Source organism: Sapajus apella, unplaced genomic scaffold (assembly GCF_009761245.1).
Source record: "Sapajus apella isolate SASKATOON/1434 unplaced genomic scaffold, GSC_monkey_1.0 scaffold196, whole genome shotgun sequence".
Taxonomy (NCBI): domain Eukaryota; kingdom Metazoa; phylum Chordata; class Mammalia; order Primates; family Cebidae; genus Sapajus; species Sapajus apella.
The window spans coordinates 445,528-464,954 of NW_022437136.1; the positions used below are offsets into that span (position 1 = coordinate 445,528).

The 19,427-nt window shown below is 45.8% G+C and overlaps 1 protein-coding gene across 4 annotated transcripts in view; it reads left to right on the plus strand.

Annotated features, from left to right (window-relative positions):
* MYH11 (myosin heavy chain 11) overlaps positions 1–19,427 on the plus strand; it is a 154,066-nt gene that overhangs the window by 77,230 nt on the left and 57,409 nt on the right. For all 4 annotated transcript variants that reach the window (XM_032269627.1, XM_032269630.1, XM_032269628.1 and 1 more), the window contains 3 exons: positions 2,688–2,786; positions 7,338–7,481; positions 15,634–15,729. In XM_032269627.1, the coding sequence (XP_032125518.1) occupies positions 2,688–2,786; positions 7,338–7,481; positions 15,634–15,729 (339 nt within the window). The remainder of the gene's footprint in view (positions 1–2,687; positions 2,787–7,337; positions 7,482–15,633; positions 15,730–19,427) is intronic.

A 19,427-nucleotide genomic window follows, 5' to 3' on the forward strand; every position in this document is an offset into this window, starting at 1 on the left:
AAGTGAAATGGATCTGTGAACACATTCATTGTCCCAGGCCAAATTCTGGACCTGTTGTCCTCTTAGAGCGTTGGTCTGAGATCAGCTCCATTCTTAAGTAGGAAACTGATGAAAACAGAATCTACCCAGAGGAATGCTGGTGTCACAGGGAGCAAGTAGAGTGTCTCTTTCGTAAATCTAGCTGATGAAGTGGAACCAAGTTAGAAATTTCTGGACGTGGCGGGGGGCAATGTAGGGTTCAGTGACTGATGAGCCTGAGAAGCTTTGCAGGCGGCCCTAGGCCTCAAGGGTGTCACAAGTTCACAGCTTCCTTTGGAACACATGCTTGGCGATTAATAGGACCCAATATTGGGGGGTGGTTTAGCTTCTTTCTGCACCCAAGGTCTGCTGGCAGTGCCCAGTGGTCCTATTCTTCCATTTTATGTGCCCTGGCTAAGACGGGTTGTGGACTGGCCCCCTCTCCACTGCACTCGTCTGAGCTGTGGGGCTTTCGGAAAATCACGGAAGCTCTCTGGGCCTCAGTTTTGCCTCAGTGAAATGAGGGTGATCACACCTACTTTGTGGAGCTGGTGCAGTGGTTAAATGAAATGACATGCCTAGTAATATGCACAGCCCTTGGCACATGCTGGGCCCAAAGTGAGCATCACATAGGTGGTGGCTATTGTGTTACTGTTAACCTAACCTTTTCTACTTCTCTGCTTTGATCTGCCCAAACCTGCCAGGATTGCTGTCCTGCAACTGTGAGGGCTGCGAGACTGAGGTCAAGTCCAGAGCCAGGGCGCTCTAGGCCTGCAGCCCTGCACACACCTCTCAGCAGTTCATTCCTGTGTTTACAGCAAGCCCCAGGCACAGCCTCAGCCTTCCTTTTAGATCAGTGGTTCTCAAAGTATGTTTCTCAAACCAGCAGCATCAGCATCACTTGGGAGCTCTTTAGAAATACACATCTCAGGCCGGGCACGGTGGCTCAAGCCTGTAATCCCAGCACTTTGGGAGGCCGAGGCGGGTGGATCACGAGGTCAAGAGATCGAGACCATCCTGGTCAACATGGTGAAACTCCGTCTCTACTAAAAATACAAAAAATTAGCTGGGCATGGTGGCGCATGCCTGTAATCCCAGCTACTCAGGAGGCTGAGGCAGGAGAATTGCCTGAACCCAGGAGGCGGAGGTTGCGGTGAGCCGAGATCGCGCCATTGCACTCCAGCCTGGGTAACATGAGTGAAACTCCGTCTCAAAAGAAAAAAAAAAAAAAAAAGAAAGAAATACACATCTCAGCCAGGCATGATAGCTCACGCCTGTAATCCCAGCACTTTGGGAAGCCAAGGTGGGCAGATCACTTGAGGTCAGGAGTTCGAGACCAGCCTGGCCAACATGGCAAAACCCTGTCTCTACTAAAAATACAAAAATTAGCCTGACATAGTGGCACACACCTGTAATCCCAGCATTTTGGGAGGCCAAGGTGGGCAGACCACTTTAGGTCAGGAGTTTGAGATCAACTTGGCCAACACAGTGAAACTCTGTCTCCACTAAAAATACAAAAATTAGCCAGGCATGGTGGTGTTTACCTTTAGTCCCAGGTACTCAGGAGGCTGAGGCAGGAGAATCACTTGAACTTGGGAGGCAGAGGTTGCAGTGAGCCAAGATTGCGCCACTGCACTCCAGCCTGGGTGACAGAGCGAGGCTCTGTCTCATATATATACATATATTCATATATATGTATAAAACGCACACCTCAGGCCCTGCCCCATATCTGCTGAATCAAATGTCAGGGGATGGAGCCCAGCAAGCTGGGTTTGAATAAGCCCTCTAGGAATTCTGATGGACCATGAGAAAGCCTGAGAATCACTGTTTTCCGGATTGGACATGGGCTGTGGCAGCCCAGGCACTGCTAGATGGTTTTAGGACTTGAAGAAGACAAGGACTGCTGATCTAGCCTCATCATTCTGCACCATCGCGCTTAGTGCTGAGGAATTCCACCCAGTACACTAGCCCAGCCCCCCAGCTGCCCTCTCCCATCACCCTGGACCCTGTGATCTCCATGCCACCCTCACCTGCCTTCCCCTCCACTCTCCCTCCTGCCACCCCCATAGTGCAGCAGCTCTCCTGAAATTAATCACTGTGATGTGTTTACAGTCTCTTCCCCTCGGTCCCATCAGACCCCAGTCTTGGAACAGAGGGCATGGAAGACAGCTTTACCACTTTCTAGCTGTATGATCTTGAGAAAGAACTTCACCTTTCTGAGCCTCAGTTTCCCCTCATTGAAAGTACTAATAGTTGCACTTATTTCTGAGGATACTTTGTGAGTCTTAAGTGAGACAATTTATCATTTTACAAAGGAATGAATCATAAATTATAGAGGGTACCATAATTTATGTTCTGTTTTAAAGAAGAGGAGCTGGTGATGGCTGTTGGGATAACATCTTGTTACCACTACCATCCTCCTGGGGTCTTTTTATCCTTTTTCTTTTCACTCTGTTCCCCTCCCTTCTTCATCCGAGGTCTGCTGGCAGCACCCAGTGGTTCCATTTGTCCACAGGACTATGGTCCAAGTTAGACATTGCCGATCCCTGGGTCAGAACTGGAAAGTCAACCCGTGTGAATTGGGTATGACAGGGATGGAGGTGCAAGGCCAGAATTCTGTAAGGGGAACACCCGCAGTATCCCCAGAATCCCTAACTCCCTCTGACCAGATCTGCTGGAAAAATCACGGGCCATTCGCCAAGCCAGAGACGAGAGGACATTTCACATCTTTTACTACATGATTGCCGGAGCCAAGGAGAAGATGAAAAGTAAGTGGCTAGCAATGATGTGTGATTGCATGGTTTGAGTCTCCCTTTCATCAGGATCCAGGGTTCACAGACTGGCTATTAAAACAGAGTCTCAGATCCTGCCAGAAAGTCCTATGTCTGTGAGTGACAGATGAGCAGTTCTTCATCTCCTCCCAGTGAGTGAATGTGGCTTTTGTTCCGTCATTCTCATTTACTGAGCACCATGTGACATTAGATTATTAATGATTCATATCTAATTAGACCAGAGAACATCAAGTCCAACTAGACACAATCTATGCCTTCAAGGAAAGGGAGAAAGACATTTGCCTAACTTGCCAATTTATAAAACTTGTAAGCATATAAGATGCATTCTGGTTTTATAAGGAATTTGCAGGGGCAGTGGGACTAAGCACTTTTCATTATACATGTTTTGCTGGTGACTTTGTAGAACAGGAGTACTTTTTCTGTAGAAGGCCAGATAGTAGACTTTCTAGGCTTTCCAGGCCACATGGCTTCTGTCACAGCTATTCAACTCTGCCATTGTAATGCAAAAGCAGCCATAGGCAGCACATAAACCAATGAGCACAGGCAATACATAAACCAGTTTGCACAGGCAACACATAAACCAAAAATGCAGGCAACACATAAACCAATGAGTGCAGGCAACACATAAACCAATGAACACAGGCAACACACAAACCAATGAGCACAGGCAACCCATAAACCAATGAGCACAGGCAATACATAAACCAGTTTGCACAGGCAACACATAAACCAATGAGCACAGGCAATACATAAACCAGTTTGCACAGGCAACACATAAACCAATGAATGCAGGCAACACATGAACCAATGAGTGCAGGCAACATACAAACCAATGAGCACAGGCAACACATAAATCAGTGAGCTCAGATGCATCACTGTGTTACAATAAAACTTTATTTACAAAAACTTTACAAGTGTGCAGAAGTTTGCTGACCTCTGTTGTAGGGAAAATATTTTGTTATGTAAATACAACACACTGTATACCAACCTTCAGTAGGAAGTTATAAGTTTTGGACATGCAGTTATTTACTAACTCTTAAAAATATATACAAACCACATAGCTTAAAAAAGAAATGGATCAGTGACGATCTGTACATAGTGGAGTCTACATACGTGTTAGTAATAAATTTTAAGTCTAAAATTTTGTGAGAACAAGACAGACTTTGCTTCCCATCTCTTTTGTGGCCAAGGTTAGTTATTTGGGTTAAGACAGTTACCAAAAGGATCTGTGTGAGCTCAGAACTTCACTGTGTTGGAGTGTACGGCAAAGCTCACCTACTAGGGGGTGGCATTATCCATTATAGGTGGCTCATTACAAGGTGGCTCATCCTTGTAATCCCAGCACTTCGGGAGACCGAGGAGGGTGGGTTACGTGAGGTCAGGAGTTGGAGACCAGCCTCGTCAAGATAGTGAAACCCTGTCTCTATCAAAAATTCAAAAATTAGCCAGGTGTGGTGGTGCACGCCTGTAATCCCAGCTACTTGGGAGGCTGAGACAGGGGAATCACTTGAACCTAGGAGGTCAAGGTTGCAGTGAGCTGAGATTGTATCGCTGCACTCCAGCCTGGGTAACAGAGTGAGACTCAATCTCTAAAAATAAACATAAATTTCCTTAATGGCTGGCTTTCTGGAGCATAGGGCATGAGGTGGAGTGATTTGGGGTAAAGGGGGAATGCTGAATGGATACCAGCAAACATGGTACATTAGCAATTTCAGTGCAGGACCCTGTGGAATGGGCCAGGGGAAAATGTTTACATTCCTCTTCTCTTTATTTGGTATCAAAGAAAAGAGTTTGGTTGTCTGGTAACTTGGGTTCCGATTTTGTGCTTTGTGCCTCTGGTCTTCCAGAAATGGGCAAGTACAGGGCTCACAACTAAATTCCTGGGAGCCTTTGTATTCTCGATGATAGAACTGGAAAGATGTCAGGCTTTTAGAGAGAACCAAATACTTCCAAATGTATCCATACTAAGGATAATGAAGAAGTCTTGGCAATGACCTCAATCCTCGTGATAAATCAGACATTTAAGTTAATCCAAAAGATTGAGTTAAGTGCTGTCTTGGGTCAGTTTAGCCTCGAGTTTATCAAGCAGCTTCCAAGTGAGTTGACCCATGAAAGACCTTTGTTTTACAAGAAAAATATCTTGCTGATGTCTCTCCAAAAATATAACCAAATCCACCCTAATTAAAGATTGATCTGGAAGAGGATCCTTGATGTATTGGAGGGTATAATAAAAGCAAATGGTTCGGGAGAAAGAAAGGCAATTATAAATTTGAAGGTGAATAACAAACAGAGGAAATGTAATCACAGGATGCAGTTTTACAGAAAACAATATCTAATGTCATAATATAAACAAGGAGTTGGCAAACTGTGTTCATTAAAGGGTCAGTAGCAAATGCTTTAGACTTTGAGGACCAGACGGTTTCCGTTGTAGCTACTCAACTCTGTTGCCTGGTGAGAAAGCAGCCATGAGAAATAAACAAGGACATGGGAGCAGCTGTGTTTCAATAAAACTTTATTTACAAAAATAACAGGGGACCAGTATTGATTCAACTAACAGTAGGTGGGGGTGGCTGGACGCCGTGGCTCATGCCTGTAATCCCAGCACTTTGGGAGGCCAAGGCTGGTGGATCACCTGAGGTCAGGAGTTCGAGACTAGCCTGACCAACATGGTGAAACCCCGCCTCTACTAAAATTAAAAAAATGAGCTGGGGGTGGTGGTGGGTGCCTGTGATCCCAGCTATTTGAGAGGCTGAGGCGGGAGAATTGCTTGAACCCAGAAGGCAGAGGTTGCAGTGAGCTGAGATCGCATCACTGCACTCTAGCCCTGAACAAGAGCAAAACTCCATCTCAAAAAGAAAAAAAAAAAAAAAAATCTGGGGGAAAGGAAAAGTGGTAAAAGAAAGCTACATTTCATCTACCACAGCAGGAAGTCGCTAGATACTATCTAAACTTGACGTATCCAGAAATAGCCTATTACAGCGGTCCCCGACCTAATTTTGGCACTAAGGACTGGTTTCCTGGAAGAAAATTTTTCCACAGATTGGGCAGGCAGGGTGGGGGATGGTTTGGGGATGATTCAAGCGTATTACATTTACTGTGCACTTTATTATTATTACACATTGTAATGTATCGTGAAATAATTTCTCTACTCACCTTATTAATGTAGAATCCGTGGGAGCTTGTTTTCCAGCGGTCCCATCTGGGGGTGATGGGAGACAGTGACAGATCATTAGCATTAGATTCTCATAAGGACCGTGCAACCTAGATCCCTCGCATGGGCAGTTCAAGATAGGGTTCAGGCTCCTGTGAGAATCTGATTCTGCCACTGATCTGATGGGAAGTGGAGCTCAGGCAGTGAAGCAGCGATGGGGAGCGGCTGTAAATTCAGTTGAAGCTTGACTCGCTCACCTCCTGCTGTGCGGCCCAGTTCCTAACATGGACTGGGACTGGTCTAAGGCCTGGGGGTTGGGGAACCCCTGGCGTATTACATATAATACATAACGGTATATACGTTATAATAGGCTAGTATATATAGCAAGCCTATTCTACAGAGAGGCAGTGCTAACTGCCAGAAAAAAGCAGCTGAAAGAGAGGAAAAGCAGGTATTGTGGAGTAAGGTAGGGGCTGCAGAACGATGTGACAGGAGGATGGTATTTTTTATTATAAACCTTTGGTGGTGATTGGTTTTTAAAACTCATGTTCCTGTTTGAATTTTTTTTTTTTTTTTTTTTTTTGAAATGGAGTCTCACCCTGTCGCCCAGGCTGGAGTGCGGTGGCACAATCTTGGCTCGCTGCAACCTCTGCCTCCCGGGTTCAAGAGATTCTCCTGCCTAAAAATTTTATAAATAGATGAATAAGGATAGGTGTGGTGGTTCACTTCTGTAATCCCAGAACTTTGGGAGGCCGAGGTGGGTGGATCACCTGAGGTCAGGAGTTGGAGACCAGTCTGACCAACATGGCGAAACCCTGTATCTACTGAAAATACAAAAACTAGCCAGGCATGGTGGTACATACCTGTGATCCCAGCCACTTGGGAGGCTGAGGCAGGAGAATCACTTGAACCTGGGAGGTGGAGGGTACAGGGAGCCAAGATCGCACCACTGCACTCCAGCCTGGATGACAGAGGGAGACTCCGTCTCAAAAAAATAAAAACAAAGGTGAATAAAGGTTGATCTAACTGCTGTGACAGCTTAGTCTCTGAAGGCAGGGGCCTCTGGACAATTGAGGTAAAGGCATCCCTTCCTCCAGGTAGATGCAACTTCATGCCAGGGATTGTGGCTTAGCAAGTAGAACAAAGGCTGGATATCAGCTTCCAGTCACTGGAGCAGTGCACAACCTGCACCACTGTGCAAGGCTGGCAGTGGTTGGTGAGGCCATCTACATGACGATGCACGAGGGTTTTAAACAGTCTAAGCCTCGAGAAAGGGAAAGGAATTACGATGCCCCAGACCCTTGACCAGAGCTCCGTGTCACGTTGAAATTAGAAGTGTGTCTTGTTGACCCTGGCCCCTCTTCCTCTCCTTCTAGGTGACTTGCTTTTGGAGGGCTTCAACAACTACACCTTCCTCTCCAATGGCTTCGTGCCCATCCCTGCAGCCCAGGATGATGAGATGTTCCAGGAAACCTTGGAGGCCATGGGGATCATGGGTTTCAATGAGGAAGAGCAGCTATGTAAGCTTCACACCTTGAGTTTGCGGGGGTGGCCTTCCTGGGTACCAATGGAATCTGTTAGGAATTCTCCTCTGGTCATTCAGATTTCTGCTCTCTGAATTCCCCCCCTTCCTTAAAAAAAAAGCAGGAGGAAAATGAATTTTATTCTAAGTGGTTTGTTTGTGTTTTAGAAAAGTGCTGTAAAACTAAGACCATTTTCATTGCAGGTGACCCAAGCTGGCTTAAACCAAAGGGAAAGTAATTAACTCACAATGTTGAAAAGTTCAGGGAGGCTGAGCTTGGTGGTTTATGCTTATAATCCCAGCACTTTGGGAGGCCAGGGTGGGCAGATCATGTTAGGTCAGGAGTTCAAGACCAACCTGGTCAATATGGTGAAACTCTGTCTCTACTAAAAATACAGAAGTTAGCCAGGGATGGTGGCACACACCTGTAGACCCAGCTACTTGGGAGACTGAGGTGGGAGGATCACTTGAACCCAGCAGGCAGAGGTTGCCATGAGCCAAGATCACACTACTCCATTCTAGCTACGGACGTGGAGCTAGACTCTATCTCAAAAAAAAAAGAAAAAAAAAGTTCAGGAATACAGCCTTCAGGTACAGTGAGATGTAGGTGCTCAGAAGATTTTTCTAGAACCTAATTTCTTGTCTTCCATCTCTCTTGACCACGTTGTCTCTGTATAGGATGCAGTTTGTTGACAGCAACATGGAACCTAGGTTCCAGCTCTTACATTCTCTGGGTTTCTGTCCAAAGAACAGAGTAGATTCCTTGCTTAAGCTCCTGGAGTGTCATTGGCTCTGATTGGTTGGCTTAGGTTGAAATGTACATTCCTGAGCTATGCAGCACTGTCAGCGTTGTGGAAAGCCCGGGGTGATTTAATTACGGTCCCTAAGAATGGATTCTTGGAGCTGAAGGTAGGGATGTTGACCTCATCAGGAACATGTGGGCAGGGTTGGCGGGAGGGGCAGTGATTGAGGCAGTGGATTTACTCAGGCTCTTCCTAGAAGGGTTGCTCTGGTGAGCGATTGATATTGATCAAAATCATCCAACCAATGGCCAAGAAACACACTGAGCCTTGAGAACAGGACCGCTCAAAACAAAATTCTTGGTCAGGACACTGTGCTTCCAGAAACAGTTTTTCTTCTGTGTTAGATGTGCCTCAGTGTTCAAGGTTAATCTCTTTTGAAAATACCAGGACAGGATTGTGGAAAGTTTCCCTTCCTTCCCATGCCCCACCCCTTTAGAGCCCCAGAATAGCACTGAGGTTGCTGAAATGCTGACAGCTCCTCCGCAGATAACTTGAGGTCTAGAAAAAAGCGGTTCTATGGGTCAGTTAACAAATGGATGGGGTGTGGGAGTCTTGGCTAAGGTCCCACATGAGAATCTAGCGTTCATAGTCTCTGTCTGAACGACATCGGCTCTCTGAGAATGATTCATTTTATTTGGGACAGGGATCAGTTTTGCTTCTAATCTCCCCATTAAATAAACAAGGAACAATGGTTAAGTATTTGCTGTGTGCCTGGCAATGACTACACCCTGTTTTCTTCCTTAATGTGCTAGTGTTCAGTATAGTTTTATTTAAATAATAAAAACTTGGGACAGGCTGGGCACAGTGGCTCATGCCTGTAATTCCAGCATTTTGAGACACTGAGGGAGGAGGACTGCTTCAACCCAGGAGTTTGAGACTAGCCTGGGCAACATGGTGAGACTCTGTCTCTACAAAAAAATAAAGAAAATAGAAAAAAAAATGGAACAAACTATAATATGTTGATTGATACAGGGCTTATTAAATTATTGTCTGTCCTTGCGAAAGAAAACAATGAGACCATTTCAACTGTGTTTTGCTGGGCATGGCGGCTCCCGCCTGTAATCCCAGCACTTTGGGAGGCCAAGGCAGGCAGATCACCTGAACTCAAGTTCGAGAGCAACCTGGGCAACATGGCAAGACCCCTTCTTTACAGATAACACAAAAAGTTAACTGGGCTTGGGGGTGCATACCTGTAGTCCCAGCTACTTGGGAGACTGAGGCAGGAAGATCTCTTGAACCCAGGAGGTCGAAGCTGTGGTGAGCTGAGATCTTGGAGGCCATGGGGATCATGGGTTTCAGGATTTCCCCCACCACACTGGGTTCTGTCACCCAGGCTGGAGTACAGTGGTGCAGTCTCAGCCCACTGCAGCCTCTTCCTTGCAGGCTGAAGCAGTCCTCCCACCTCAGCCTCTCAAGTCGTTGAGACTACAAGCCTGTGCTACCACGCCTGCCTAATTTTTGATTTTGGGTTTTGTTTTATTTTGTCTTGAGAGAGAGTCTCGCTCTTGTAGCCCAGGCCAGAGTGCAGTGGTATGATCTCGGCTGACTGAAATCTCCATCTCCTGGGTTTAAGCAATTCTCCTGCCTCAGCCTCCTGAGTACCTGGGATTACAGGTGCTCACCACCATGCCTGGCTAATTTTTTTAAATTTTAATAGAGACGGCGTTTCACTATGTTGGCCAGGCTGGTCTCGAACTCCTGACCTCAGATGATCCACCCATCTTGACCCAAAGTGCTGGGATTGCAAGTGTGAGCCAGCGAGCCTGGCCTGGGTTTGTTTTCTTTTTTGGGGGAATGGGGTAGAGATGAGGCTTTACCATGTTACCCAGTAATCTCTAGTCTTGAAGTCCTGGGCTCAAACAGTCCACCCGCCTTGGCCTCCCAAAGTGCCAGGATTACAGGTGGGAGCCACCACACCCAGCCCCCAGTGTCCTTAATGTACGCTGGCCCTTGCCAATCTCCCCTTTAACCACAGAGAGCAGACCCCAGCCCCAGCACCTTCAGCAGGCCCAAGCATCTAGCTAGAATGTGGTAATACTGTTTTCGTTGTGTTTATATTTACAATTGCCATCTATTTATGGCAAGTGAAGATGATTTTTCACTTAAGATAGAGAAAGTTTCCTATTAAAATAAATGTAAGGACAGAGAAGGAAGTAAATTTAAAAGAAAATGGTTAAGCAAATAATGGAGCCGATGGTAGGCAGAGAGGGCAAGCATTCAGATGATGGCGTGCAAATGACCAACTCTCACCGGATAGACCCAATCCCAAATGAACACCACCCCACTGATAAACCAACAGCGACTTCCAAACCCCAGCAAGGGGCCTCAGGAGAAGGGGGTGGGACACGATCCAGGCTGGAGATTCGTGAGGCTCCAAGTGACCAGGGGAGTCCAGAATTTCCCCCACCACATTGAGTTCTGCAGCCTTGAACTCCTGGGCTCAAGAGATCCTCATGAGCCACCATGCTTGGCTAATTTTTTAATTTTTGGTAGAGACAGGGTCTTGGTATGTTGTCCAGGCCAGTCTCGAACTCCCAGCCTCAAGCAATCCCCCTGCCTTAGCTTCCCAAATCCACCAAGTCTGGCCTGGTTATACTGTTTCTAACATATTAGAAAAAACACTTTTTTTTTTTTTTGAGGCAGAGTCTTGCTCTGACACCAGGCTGGAGTACAGTGGCATGATCTCGGCTCACTGCAACCTCCACCTCCCGGGTTCAAGCAATTCCCCTGTCTCAACCTCCTGAGTAGCTAAGTAGGTGGCGCCTGCCACCACGCCTGTCTAATTTTTTGTATTTTAGTAGAGACGGGGTTTTACCATGTTGGCCAGGATGGTCTCGATCTCCTGACCTTGTGATCTGCCCGCCTCGGTCTTTCAAAGTGCCAGGATTACAGGTGTGAGCCACCGCACCTGGCCAAAACCACCTAATTTTTAAGATAAAAAATTAAATCCCTTAAATCGTCCATCCTGTGTACCCCTGGCGGTACACATGTCTGGTGTTGGAAAGCCCCGTTTCCTATTCCTCAGTAAGAAGAGAGGTGTAAGGCCACTGTAATAAATTAGCGCAAACATGATGTCTTAAAACAATAGGAATTTATTCTCTCCCAGTTCTGGAGGCCAGGGTTCTGAAATCAAGGTGTCAGTAGGAGCTGGGCTTGGTGGCTGACACCTGTAATACCAGTACTTTGGGAGGCCGAGGTGAGAGGATTGCTTGAGGCTAGGGGTTCAAGACCAGCCTGGGCAACATAGCAAGACCCCACCTCTACAAAAAATTTTAAAAATTATGATTTTTTTTTTTTTTTTTTTTAAAAAGACAAGATGTTGGCAGAGTTTGTTCCTTCTAGAGACCCTGAGGGAGAATCTGTTCCTTCCCTCTGTCCTGGTTTCTGGTGGCTCTGGCTGTTCCTGGGTTTTCCTTGGCTTGCCTCACTCCAGTGTCTGCCTCCTCCTTCATGTGGCATTCCACTCTGTGTGTCTTCTCCTCTGGCCATCATAAGGACACGTGACATTGGATGTGCCTACCAGGTTAATCCGAGATGATCTCATCTTGAGATCTTTTACTTGATTCCATCTGCAAAGACTTTTTTTTTTTTTTTTTTTTTTGCCAAATTGTGCATATTTACAAGTTCCAGGTGGACTTACTTTGGAAGGACCGCCATTCAGCATAATATCGGTGGTGTCTCCTCTTTACCACCTACTGGGCCAGGCCCTTGCTCAGCATCTTACAAGACTCAGAGTTCATGAAGTAGGTACTACTGTTACCATCTCTGTTTTCCAGATTGGGAAACAGGCTCATGGGACTTAGTGAGACTCTTGTCTTAATCCATATCTCGTGCCTCTATCCATCTATCCTCTACCCTTCCATGTTTCATCTACCAATCCATTCTCTATTCATCTATTCATCCTCTACTCATCCATCTATCACCCATCCATTCATCACCTATCCATCCACCTACCCACCCCTCCGTTCATCCATGAACCCATCCTCTATTTATTCATTCATTCGTTCATCCATCCATCCACCCTCCATCTGCCATCCATCCATCTCTCCCTCTGCCATCCATCCATCTCTCCCTCCCTCCCAATGTGTATCTGAACCCTGAACTAGCCTTTGAAAATTCAAAGATGAGATGTATGAGAGGTGAAGCTGGGATTTGAACCCAGGGCTGTCTAACTCCGGAGTGCACACTTTGACCAGTCCACCAGGATGCTGCCTGAAGACACTGCCCTTGCTGTTGTGTCTCGTCACTGATTTACCTCTTTGTTGTCTGCTAACTGTTCCCCGAGGGTTCGTCTTTTATGGCCGGGGTGAGGGGGGTGGAGGGGGGTGGGGGAGGGGTGGTGGTATTCTTTTGTCATTTCAGGAATTACATTAACCATACCAAAAAGTGCAAGCTAATGGTTGCTGAGCCCGCAGGAGACACTGGCCATTATAGCCTTCAAAATTTTTAAAAATTGGTTCCTAAAGTTTAAACATGGGTAGGCTGGGCACAGTGGCCCAGACCTGTAATCCCAGCACTATGGGAGGCCAAGGCAGGTGGATCATTTGAAGTCAGGAGTTTGAGACCAGCCTGGCCAACACGGTGAAACCCTGTCTCTACTAAAAAGACAAAAATTAGCCAGGTGTGGTGCCACATGTCTGTAATTCCAGCTACTCTGGAGGCTGTGACCAGATAATTCCCTTGAACCCAGGAAGCGTGGAGATCGCAGTTAGCTGAGATCACACCAGTGCACTCCAATTTAGGTGACAGAGCAAGACTCCATCTCAAAAAAAAACAAAACATGGGTAGACTTCACATTAAAAATCTGGGTTTCGTTGTCTGGAAAATTCAGAAGTTCTGGCAGCACTGGACTTCTGTCCCCTGCGGCAGTTACGGAGTAGCTGCTGGTCTCCTTCAGATGGGATCATGGCCTCCTTGGGTCCCCACAGTCCTCATTAGTTGGCTTTGTTCATTTAAGCTAGTGGTTCTCTGCCAGAGGTGAGTTTGCTTCCCAGGGGACATTTAGCAGTGTCTGGTGACTTTCGTGGTCACAACTCTGTCGGGGGTGACCGCCACTGACATCTAGTGGTTAGAGACCAGGGATGCTACTAAACTTCCCCTGATTCCCAGGACCGCTCCCCACAATAGAGAATTATCTGGCCCCCAATTTCTGTGGGCCAAGATTGAGTTGGCCAGCTCACCTGGGTTGTGCAGGCATTTCAATAATCTTTAGTTTAAATTTGTACTTTTAAAACTCTGAGTACAACCTTTCATAGTTTACAGAGTCTCTTTCATAGCTGTTCTGGTTAAAAGGAAGTGTCTTTGCAAGTCCTGCCAACAGCAGCTTCATTCATTCATTTTGGGAAGAAGCGTTTCTGCCTTAGTGAGTGGGAACAGATGGGTGGGTGGTCAACAGTTTGGTCCTTCTTCTGCTGAGCATGGGCCAGGGACCCCATGGTGTGAGAATAGCTGTCATGAAGGGTCTTATAATGTCTGGTTTGGCCTGAAGAACCAGAGAGGTCTGGGATCTCTAGGCTTTGTTCCTGGAACATAGTGACTGATTTGAAGCCAGAACTCTGGGTGATTTGTACCTGAGTTAAGCTAAGCCAAGCGTTTGCATTAATCATCGTCCATTATTCATCCATCCATCCATCATCTATCCATCCATCCATTATCCATTCATCCATCTACCCATCCCTTCACCATCCATCAATCCATCATCTATCCATCCATCATCCATCATCCATCCATCCATCATCCATTCATTATCCATCCACCCATCTATCACCCATCCATCCATCATCCATCCACCCATCCATCCATCATCCATCCATCCTCCATCCATCATTCATTCATTCTCTATCCATCCATCTATCCATTGTCCATCAATCCTCTACCCATTCCTCCATCCATCCATGCTCTATCCATCCACCTATCCTTCCATCCATCATCCACCTATCATTCATCTATCCGCTATCCATGCATTATTCATCCATCAGTCCATCCTCTATTTATCCATCTGTTTTCTACTCATCCATCCATTGCCCACCCATTTATCTACCCACCTATCTATTCATCCATCCTTGAACCCATCCTCTATCCATTTATTCATTCATTCATCCATCCACCCTCCACCTACCATCTATCCATCTCCCTCCCTCCTATGTGTATCAGGACCCTGGACTAGGCTTTGCAAATTCAAAGATGATTAGGATAGGCCTGCCACTCTCCAGAAACTCATGGTCTTGTGGGGATTTCAGAAGTAGAAACCATCGTAACAGTACATGGGCTAAGTATGGAGTCAGAAAGGTTCCAAGCTTTGTGGAACACAGCGTTTTTGTTTGGAGACACGTGGACAACAAGTGGAAACAGATTTACATAATCTTCTTCCCAACGTGGGCATTTTGTACACCCAGCAGAGTATGTAAGAAGCACAGGGTTTTTATTTCAAAAAGCCTTTTATTGACATATGATTTACTTAGAAAATTGTGTATGCTGTATAGTGTGCAGTGCAAAAGAATTATTATAAACTGAACACGTTTGTGTAACTAGAATCCATTTCAAGTAAGAGAATGCCACCAGTCCCGCAGAAGCTCCCACATGCACCTTCTAGGAGCTTCCCTCAATTGAGGATGATCATTATCCTGACTTCTAACAGCATCGATTAGTTTTGCCTCTTCTTGAATAAACTGTCTATAAATGGATTTAGATAGTAGGTTCTTTTTTCCATCTGTCCTCTTTCTTTCAGCATTTGTGTCTGGAAGATAAGTCAGGTTTATTTTCGTTTGTGTTTTAGAGACAGGGTCTCCCTACATTGCCCAGACCGTCTCAAACATTTCTCCCACCTCAGCCTCCCGAAGCGCTGGGGTCACAGACACGAGCCACTATGCTGGCCTCAATACATCAGTTTTGGCTCTTGGTAGTGGTAGCTCATTCATTCTCCTTGTTCTGTGGCGGGGGTTGCTAACACATTTTCTGTAAAGGGTCAAATAGTAAATTCTTTAGCCTTTGTGGGCCGGATGATCTCTGTTGCAACTCTTTTTAACTCTGCCATTGTAACATGCACACAGTTGTAGACAATATGTAAAAGAATGAGTATGGCTGTGTTCCAATAAAACTTTATTTGTAATAGCAAGCAGTGGGCCGGATTTGGTCCATAGGCTATAGTTTGCCAGTTTTTGCTACGTGGTATTCCATTGTTAGTAAAAAGTTTTTAGCAACCTTCTAAAAATACTGAGCTTGGAATTGAGTTTCTTTGGAGGAAAGATGTAGGCTGGCTCTGGGTCCCCAGTGGCTTTATACCCCAAAACTCCAGGGTACCTTGACATTGACCTCTGTGTCTGCTCTGCTCTTCCCTCCCCACCTCAGCCGTGTTGAAGGTGGTATCATCCGTCCTACAGCTTGGAAATATCGTCTTCAAGAAGGAAAGAAACACAGACCAGGCGTCCATGCCAGATAACACAGGTACTTGCCACCTTTTCCCAATAATTGATGACTTTGGGGTTGGGGAGAATGGGGAGGGTGACATTTAACTATTGATTATTTTTCAAGGTGACGGTATCTGGGATGTTAACAACAGTTGGACTAAGTTCTTATCACTCACTTTCCTTTTTCAAACTTTTCACTGCTCAAGACTGTGTGGAAAGTTCTTGAATCAGAGTGGAGGTATTTAAAAAACCTAATAGGCCGGGCGTGGTGGCTCATACCTGTAATCCCAGCACTTTGGGAGGCCGAGGCAGGAGGATTACGAGGTCAGGAGTTTGAGACCAGCCTGACCAACATGGTGAAACCCCGTCTCTACTAAAAATATAAAAATTAGCCAGGACGGTGGTACGTGCCTGTAATCCCAGTTACTCAGGAGGCTGAGGCAGGAGAATCACTTGAACCCAGAAGGCACAGGTTGCAGTGAGCCAAGACCACACCATTGTGCTCCAGGCTGGGCAACAAGAGTGAAACTGTCTCACACCAAAAAAACCAAAAAAACAAAAAAAAACAAATAATTTTATTTATGTGTTCTTTTTTAAAAATTTTTTATTTTTAAAAAAGAACACATAAATAACAGAATGAGACTCCATCTAAATAAATAAATACATAAATACATAAAATAAAAATTTTTACAAATTTTAATAGAGATGGGGTCTTGCTATGTTGCCCAGGCTGATCCTGAACTCCTGACCTCAAGCGATCCTCCCACCTCGGCCTCCCAAAGTGCTGGGATTACAGGCAAGAGTCACCACATCCTGCCCCTAATAGTTTTAGACCAGACAAGATCCTTAGGGACCATCTCTCCTACAACACTCCACTTAATTATTTTGTTAAAGAAATATTTCTCAAGTCCCTGCAATGTGCCACTGGGATCCAGCAGGAAATGAGACAGGAATAGCTCTTCTTATGGTACCTGTTGTCTTGGGGAGACAGACCTCGATTGCCCTGAGAATTAGGGGTGCCAGATAAAATACAGGATTTCCAGATGAATTTCAGTTTCAGGTAAACAACAAACTTTTTTTTTTGAATTTTAAGTATGCCCCTTGTAACATTTGGACCATGATTATACCAAAAGAGCATACTTATTTATCTGAAATTCAGACTTAACTGAGCATCCTATAATTTTCCCCCAAATCTGACAGCCCTACCCACAGATAAACAGTGTTTTGTGTTTTGAGAAGCTGGCGTGGCTACCATCATGCTTGTTGGTGGCTGAGCTGAGAGCAAAACTTACGTTTCTTATTTCCTGGCCCAAGCTGCATATTGTGTTGCTTTTTTCCCTGCTCCTTGGAGCTCACCTTAATCAAACCTATTATAACCGCCTAATGAGTTCACCTTGTCCACTGCCTAGACAGAGCCAATTAATCAAGACAGAGGAATTGCAATAGAGAAAGAATAAATTCACACACAGCTGGCTGCACAGGAGAAAAGAGTTTTATTATTACTCAAATCAGTTTCTTTGAGCATTCAGGGATCAGAGTTTTTAAGCATCATTTGGTTAGGGGGAGGCCAGTGTGTTGGGAGTACTGATTGCTGGGTCTGAGATGAAATCGTAGGGAGTCGAAACTGTCTTCTTGCCCTGAGTCAGTTCCTAGACAGGCACCACAAGATCAGGTGAGCCAGTTTCTCAATCTGGGTGACCAGCTGATCCACAAGGAGGGGGGATCTGCAAGCTGTCTCAAGCACTCATCTTAGGTTTTACAGTAGTGATGTCATCCCCAGGAGCAGTTTTGGGAGGGTCAGAGTCTTGTAGCCTCCAGTTACAGGACTCCTAAACCGTAATTTCTAATCTTTTTGCTAATGTATTAGTCCTACAAAGGCAGGCTAGTCCCCAGGCAAGAAGGGGATTTGTTTTGGGAAAGGGTTCTTGTGTTTTAAACTGTAAGAGTCTGGGTGTGCTGCCTCATGCCTGTAATCCTAGCACTTTGGGAGACCGAGGCAAGTGGATCACTTGAAGTCAGGAGTTCAAGACCAGCCTGGCCAACATGGTGAAACCCCATCTCTACTAAAAATACAAAAATTAGCCAGATGTGGTGATGAGTTCCTGTAATCCCAGTTATTCAGGAGGCTGAGGCAGGAGAATTGCTTGAACCCAGGAGGCAGAGATTGCAGCAAGCCCAGATAATGCCCCTACGCTCCAGCCTGGGTGACAGAGTAAGACCCTGTCTCAAAAAAAATTAAAAAACAAACTATAAGCTAAGTTCCTCCCAAAGTTAGTTTGGCTTACCCCCAGGAACGGTTCACTGGAGCTTGGAGGTTAGAAGCAAGATGGAGTCAGTTAGGTCAGATCTCTTTCAGTGCCTCAGTTACGATTTTGTAATGGCAGTTTTGCTCTCAGATGTTTCTTAGGTATTACCCACCCTAAATCTGGCAAATTAATGGAATCCTCATGCTAAGGAAACACTTCAGGGAAAGAGAAATGAAAAAGAACCCTTAGGCCGGGCGCGGTAGCTCACGCCTGTAATCCCAGCACTTTGGGAGGCCGAGGCGGGTGGATCACGAGGTCAAGAGATCAAGACCATCCTGGTCAACATGGTGAAACCCCGTCTCTACTAAAAATACAAAAATTAGCTGGGCATGGTGGTGCGTGCCTGTAATCCCAGCTACTCGGGAGGCTGAGGCAGGAGAATTGCCTGAACCCAGGAGGCGAAGGTTGCCGTGAGCCAAGATCGCACCATTGCACTCCAGCCTGGGTAACAAGAGCGAAACTCCGTCCCAAAAAAAAAAAAAAAAAAAAGCACCCTTGCCAAGAGATGGGGAAAAAAATCCTAAGATCACTGTGTTTACTGCCTTGCACATGCAAAGCAGCATGTAATGCTTCTTTCATGTTAAGGGACTAACTAGTGGTGGCACCACTGCACTCCAGCCTGGGTGACAGAGCAAGACTATGTGTCAAAAAAAAAAAAAAAAAAAAAGCCGGGTGCAGTGGCTCGAGCCTGTAATCCCAGCACCTAGGCGCCAGTGGCTCCTGCCTGTAATCTCAACATTTTGGGAGGCCAAGGTGGGCGGATCACAAGGTCAGGAGTTCAAGACCAGCCTGGCCAACATGGTGAAACCCTGTCTCTACTAAAAACACAAAAATTGGCTGGGTGTGGTCGCGTGTGCCTATAATCCCAGCTACTCGGGAGGCTGAGGCAGAAGAATCACTTGAACCCGGGAAGTGGAGGTTGCAGTGAGCCTAGATCGTGCCTCTGTACTCCAGCCTGGGCTACAGAGCGAGACTCAAAAACAGGGAACATTTAGGTTGATTCCAGCATTCTGCTATTGCAAACAGTGTTGCAACAACTATTGTAGAACAGTGAAACAAATACTATTGAATAGCAACTATTCGATAAATGTTACTGTTAGTACCTATTTAATACTAAGTCACTATTAAATAAATCTCAAGGACTTTACATACTTTACCTTACTTAATCCTGGGTACCATCAAGGTACCAAAGAACTGACCCTTTTTAAACCTAAGAAAAACAAGACTCTAAAAGGCTAAAGAGCTTTTCCAGGCCAGGCACGGTGGCTCACGCCTGTAATTCCAGCACTTTGGGAGGCCAAGGCAGGTAATCACGAGGTCAAGAGATTGAGACCATCCTGGCCAACATGGTGAAACCCTGCCTCTACTAAAAATACAAAAATTAGCTGGGCGTGGTGGTGTGTGCCTGTAATCCCAGCTATTCAGGAGG